Source organism: Balearica regulorum, chromosome 1 (genome assembly GCF_011004875.1).
Source record: "Balearica regulorum gibbericeps isolate bBalReg1 chromosome 1, bBalReg1.pri, whole genome shotgun sequence".
NCBI lineage: Eukaryota > Metazoa > Chordata > Aves > Gruiformes > Gruidae > Balearica > Balearica regulorum.
In genome coordinates, this window is record NC_046184.1 from 56037844 (window position 1) to 56043110 (window position 5267).

Here is a 5267-nt window from a genome sequence, read left to right on the forward strand (position 1 = left end):
ACCTGATTGGCGGGAGCCGGGAAAAGCCAATCAGCGAAGGGTTTGTTCTCGCCGCTCTCCCCGCGGGGCACGACGGGAACGGTAGTTCTTTTCCTGCCACGGCGGCGTTGAGGGGCGGCCATGGCGCCTCACAGCGCTCTTACCCAGGGCCGGAGGAGAGGCCGGGCCCCGCTCCCGGCTCCCTGGGCACGGCGCTGGGGAGCGTTGGCGGGCCTAAACCATCCCTTCTCGTAGTTCTGCATTAGCTCTCACAGTCCCAGAAGCTTGTGTAAACAACAAATGGAAAAAAACAAAACAAAACAAAACAACCCAAAACACCCCAGCAAAACCCCAAACTTCAGCCCCAGGGACAGATTTGATGCCCGGTAACCATCAGCGCGTGAGGTGCAAATGTAGCGTCCCTGAGCCCCACAGACATGCACAGCCTTAAACGTATCCGAGGATGCACACAGCTTCCTAGAAACCTCGCTAAGTGGGAAGGATTTGGTTTTAGAAGGGAGGAATGCCTTTAGCGTGGCTGGTGCCTAATGGCATGCTAGCAACACCTTCGTCCCTGTCCCGCACCGCTGACATAACTAGCGCGTCACCCGGGCTGGGGAACTGTCAGTGGATGCTGGTAAGTGCTGCCAGGCAAGCAGGGTGCAGAGGACGGACAACTCATTCGTTCATTCCCATCCTGCTGTGTCCAGGAATCGCATGGTGAACAACCCACACGAGGTAATGCTGCTGCTCCCCATGTCCTCAAATGATCAGTTTCGGAGATTTTGTGCATAAATAGATGTTTTATTTGACAAAGAAAATACTACCTATGCAGAAGAGGTCTTGAAGTGCTTACTGTGCTATGCAGTTGGTGCTAAAATTTTTACACATTTATAGCATGGCTTCTTCATAGTACAAGTGCTTCTCTCCCTTTCGGCTTTTTTTTTCCCCATGGAAAAGTGATGCGGTCTTAGTCAAACTGGTAGCAACACCCCTCATCCCAGCTTGTTGTCAAGAACAGCCAAGATGCAAGTGTCTCACCGTATGTCTCTGCCATTGATTCTCTTTTACACAAAGGTAAGTCCCCTGGAGTTAGTTCTATTTCCCATTCTACCCCTTTTACTTTGTTATCACCTTCATTGTGTTGACATTGTAAAAAGCAAAAAGAGAGGGGAAAAAAAAGCCTGTACTAAACGTTCCTATTCTGTGGAGACTTTGCAGTGTGTAGCCAAACAAATAACGTGTGAAGCATAGGCACAGTTCCCATCTCGTGCACAGAGTACGGCCTCAGTTGCAGGTGAAAGTAAGGCAGCATGGAAGAGGTTGATTCCAAAGGCTTACCAATGTGACAGATACAAGCGGATTGCTCTTCCAGACAATCCGAAGGCTCTAGCACGAGGTTACAGCCTGTCGATCTAAACGCAAAGGAGCGTCACTATCGGTGTGAACCAGGCTGAGAATCCTGGGTAGTGATTGGGGTCACAGCCTAATTACAGAGGGACAGTGGTGGAGTGCTTCATAAAGCCTACTGCGTGCAACTTGATCAGCACATTTCCATAGCGTCAGGGGTCCTCCAGGTTCAGGTTTGCCAAACAATTCTCCAGCACTGTTAAACACAAAATGGCTTTTCAAGTATTTAAATAATACAGTTGATAGTGAAACAAATTTATAAAGGCTGCTATTCCCTTGCAAATATTGCTAGACAGTGTACTGCATGAAAGACAGCAAAGCTGTTTCCAGAAAAGACACAGATACAAAATTAAAGGTTCGTTAAATCTTTCTACTACAATAATCTTTCATGTAACACATTATCAGCTATTGCTGGTGTGCATCCCCTGCTTCCTTCCCAGAGCGGAACAAGCAGCATCGCTCCCTTAGATCACAGACAGGCTGGCTCAAGGCTTCTTGAAAGCTTAAGCAAAAATGAGTTCTGTGTTGACACAGAACAGGTTTAAAGGTAGTCCCCAACCCATGGCTGTTCATTTGTCATTGCTATTCTTAATAAACCTTTTCAATAAATAGCACTTAAATAATTTCATTTTCATTTAAATCAAATTCAAATTGATTAATGAACACTTATATTGTCTTTAGTAATAAAAACTTTGTTATGTAACATTAATTGCAAAGTCTTTGTAAAGCCAGCTCCTTTCTTTAGGGATATAACAGTGCCAACAATCTCAAGAAACCAAAACCCAAAACTTAGATTAAATTTCACTTTCCCTGTCTCCTTCCCTACTGCTTCTCTGGGCCTGGTCTCTGTTTTGATACCATGTGAAATAAAAAACTTTAGAAATATCATTATAAAAAGGCTGTTGGCAGGTCCAAAGCCCAGAAGGAGTCCAGGATGCAACAGGAGGCATTATTCCTACAGAGCTGAGGCCAGGCTGCTTTCTCAAAGCTGGACACAGGCACTCAGCTCCAAGTTGTGCATCTGGAGAAGCCTTTTGTACTGCAGCGCCAGATCTGTCCCTCATCACCAAAACAACCTTTAGGAGCATTGGCACACTGGCTCCTTGTGCTTGTCTGCTGGGACTGTCCCCTCACCCATGCTCTGGGGTGGGGAGCTCAAGCTGTAGGTCCCCAGGCTTCATAAATTCATCCGCTGCTCCTCCAGAGCCTCCTCTTTTAGTTTTCTACTCTCTGTCACTTCAAAGAGCTCATGAGAATCCTGGAAGTCCATGGGCCTAGTTTCACTTCCAGCACCAAGTGGCAGCCATTCTGGTTTCAGGGCCAGCTTCCACATTCTTGAGTGCAGTGAGAAGTGGCACAAGGGGTTTAGTAATGCTTTTTCTGTTCACTTCCTATGCTGACTCCATAAGGAAACACTATTTGGAAGAAAAAATGTTTATGGACTTGTAACCCTTGGTCACACGTTTATGGTACTGTCTTTGAAAAAGGAAAGTAAGGTAGAACAGCTCAGCAAACCAACAAGCAAACAGAAAAACCCCAAAACAACAACAAAAAAACCCCAACAAATGTGTGCTGCTCAACTTTTGGCAGACTAATTTTACAAAGGTAACTATGAAATGAAAAAAGGGAAATGGTCATAAGCCTGACCATGATGACAATGACAGTACAGGATTCTCCTGCACCAGGTAGTCAGTAACCCAACTGTTCTTACTTGCAGACATCCCTGGCTGGGGCTGTCCCATGATGGGCCCTTGATTCATGGGAGCCTGTGGCATGCCCGGAGCATTTGGGATCATGTTTTGCTTCTGCAGCCTGGTTCTGCGTTTCTCCTCCAGCTCCTTCTGAATCTTATAGATCTTCTCCGCTAGCAAGTGATAGTACTCTGCCTGTACAAGTCAGGAAAGGAGATGACAGACACATTCAGTAAAGGCAACAGGTCCCAGGGATCCAAGCTTGAAAAAAACAGCCTTCCACATGCACATTTTGGCTCAGGTCAGGGTGGCTTTCCCTTTGCAGGGACTGCTGGGCAGAGAGGAGGGCAAAAAGGAGCACCGCTCAGGGCATCGCTGGCAACCGTTATTAGGCCAACGCTGGACACGTCTCTTCTCGTGTCCAACCCTTCTTTGGGAGAATCACAGTGAGGAGCTCCACGCTGCTTTCAGGGGACCCCGAGAAGCCTCAGGCACAGCACACCCCCACGGGCACCACCCCGACTCCCAGCACGCCCAGGCAGAAGCCTGCAGCTGGCTGGTTCCCAGAGCCCGTCCAGCAGCCCCTGAACACACGCTTCCTCAGCCTGGGACTCTCATCTGCGCTTTCACTCCTCTTCCTCCACCCTCACTGCGGCACAAAGGCAGACACACATGCGACTGTATGACAGAGGACGGCATCTCACCCTGCTGTTTGCCGATTCATACATATCACCTTCCACTTTCCGAGCATATGCCACCAGATTCTCCATACGCCGATCCTTCAGTGCTGCAGGGTCAGGAGTAGGAAATATGGCTTGGACTCTGGAAAGAAAAAAAAAAGCAAGCATGCAAGTGATTAGGAAGTCCCCAGACTGGGACATCAGCACCAACCCCAGTGATCCGAACACAAAGCCGCGAGCAAGTCTTCCGACAGACTGAGGCATTGCTACAGCTCCTGGGGGACACCACCCCCACGTTGACGGCCTGAGTACTGAGAGGGACGCTTCTTCCAATAAACAGCCCCAAAGCAGCAGGTGCAGCTCCATTAATGACCAGGAGAGCAAGAACACACCTTTTGGGCTTCTGCTTTCCCCTCTCATGCACCCCGACACAACTCACCCCCTGACCCCCTGGTTTTATAAGCCAGGCCTCCTCCTGCCCCACACACACCCCAGAGGCAGCAACTCACCTGCCAGGAGATTGTTTTGATAGTAGCTACTCACAATTTATGAACAAGGTGGTTTCGGAGATCCTGAGTAATGTCTTCATGCCACTGCTTCTGGCTGCCCCCTGACAGGACAGAGCCTCCTGACTCCAAACCGACTATTTCAGAGTTCATGGTGACCTACACTGCTGCAGTTTACCGACGGAAGCACTGACTGCACAACGTCACTGGAGTCTAAAATATCTTCAGGGCGGGGGTTTTCCCAGCATGGAGGGAGTGCTGGCCTTGGTGCCTGGCCCTGCCCGGGGCGTTGCGGAGAAAATTCTACTTCCTCAGGACTAACAGCCGAGGAGGGCATGCCACACCGCCCAACAGCCAACACCGCCTCTGAGGCGGGGACGGTCCCTCAATGCGCGCAGTTATTTTTTTTTTTTTTAATACCCCTTGTAGTGATTCAGGATCCTCAGGCAGAATCTTACGTCGCAAGTGCAATGCAGCCAACATCTGGTTGTGTTTCCTTAAGCGAAGGCACATCCTGCACTGTGTAAAAATGGGTAACAGCCTACTCAGAGGCAGGAGATTTAAACCATTGCTGTTTCCTGCTCTCTCTCATGGGCTGCAGAACGTACAGAAACCTCTTGTCAGATCATCCTTAATGTTACACTGTGCCACATGATTTGACACTGTCCCACGTGACATCCTTGTCTCTAAATTGGAGAGACACGGATTTGGCGGACGGATCACTCGGTGGATAAGGAATTGGCTGGATGGTCGCATGCAAAGAGTTGTGATCAATGGCTCGATGTCCAAGTGGAGACCAGTGACAAGTGGCATTTCTCAGGGGTGTTTAACATCCCTGTTGGCGACATGGACAGTGGGATTGAGTGCACCCTCAGCAAGTTTGCTGACAACACCAAGCTGTGTGATGTGGTCGACACGCCAGAGAGAACGGATGCCATCCAGAGGGACCTTGACAGGCTGGAGGGGTGGGCCCGTGCGAATCGCATGAAGTTCAACAAGGC

The 5267-nt window shown here is 49.2% G+C and overlaps 1 protein-coding gene across 1 annotated transcript; it reads right to left on the reverse strand.

The window, feature by feature from the left end:
• Nucleotides 1–762: 762 nt before the first annotated feature.
• Nucleotides 763–4598, reverse strand: LOC142601719 (histone acetyltransferase p300-like). Its single transcript, XM_075751720.1, has 4 exons — nucleotides 4304–4598; nucleotides 3785–3902; nucleotides 3101–3275; nucleotides 763–1585 (listed from the first exon to the last, which is right to left on the reverse strand). The coding sequence occupies exons 1-4, from the start codon at nucleotides 4417–4419 to the stop codon at nucleotides 1542–1544; spliced, it is 453 nt and encodes a 150-aa protein (XP_075607835.1). The 5' UTR covers nucleotides 4420–4598; the 3' UTR covers nucleotides 763–1541.
• Nucleotides 4599–5267: the final 669 nt, after the last annotated feature.

Bases quoted from the DNA above. Each gene is read 5' to 3' on its own strand.
- LOC142601719 (XM_075751720.1), bottom strand. From the start codon at position 4,419: ATGAACTCTGAAATAGTCGGTTTGGAGTCAGGAGGCTCTGTCCTGTCA. The intron at 3,903-4,303 runs GTGAGTAGCTAC...TTTTCTTTCCAG, and splicing joins AACCACCTTGTTCATAAATT to AGTCCAAGCCATATTTCCTA. The intron at 1,586-3,100 runs GTAAGAACAGTT...TGTGTTTAACAG, and splicing joins CCAGCCAGGGATGTCTGCAA to TGCTGGAGAATTGTTTGGCA.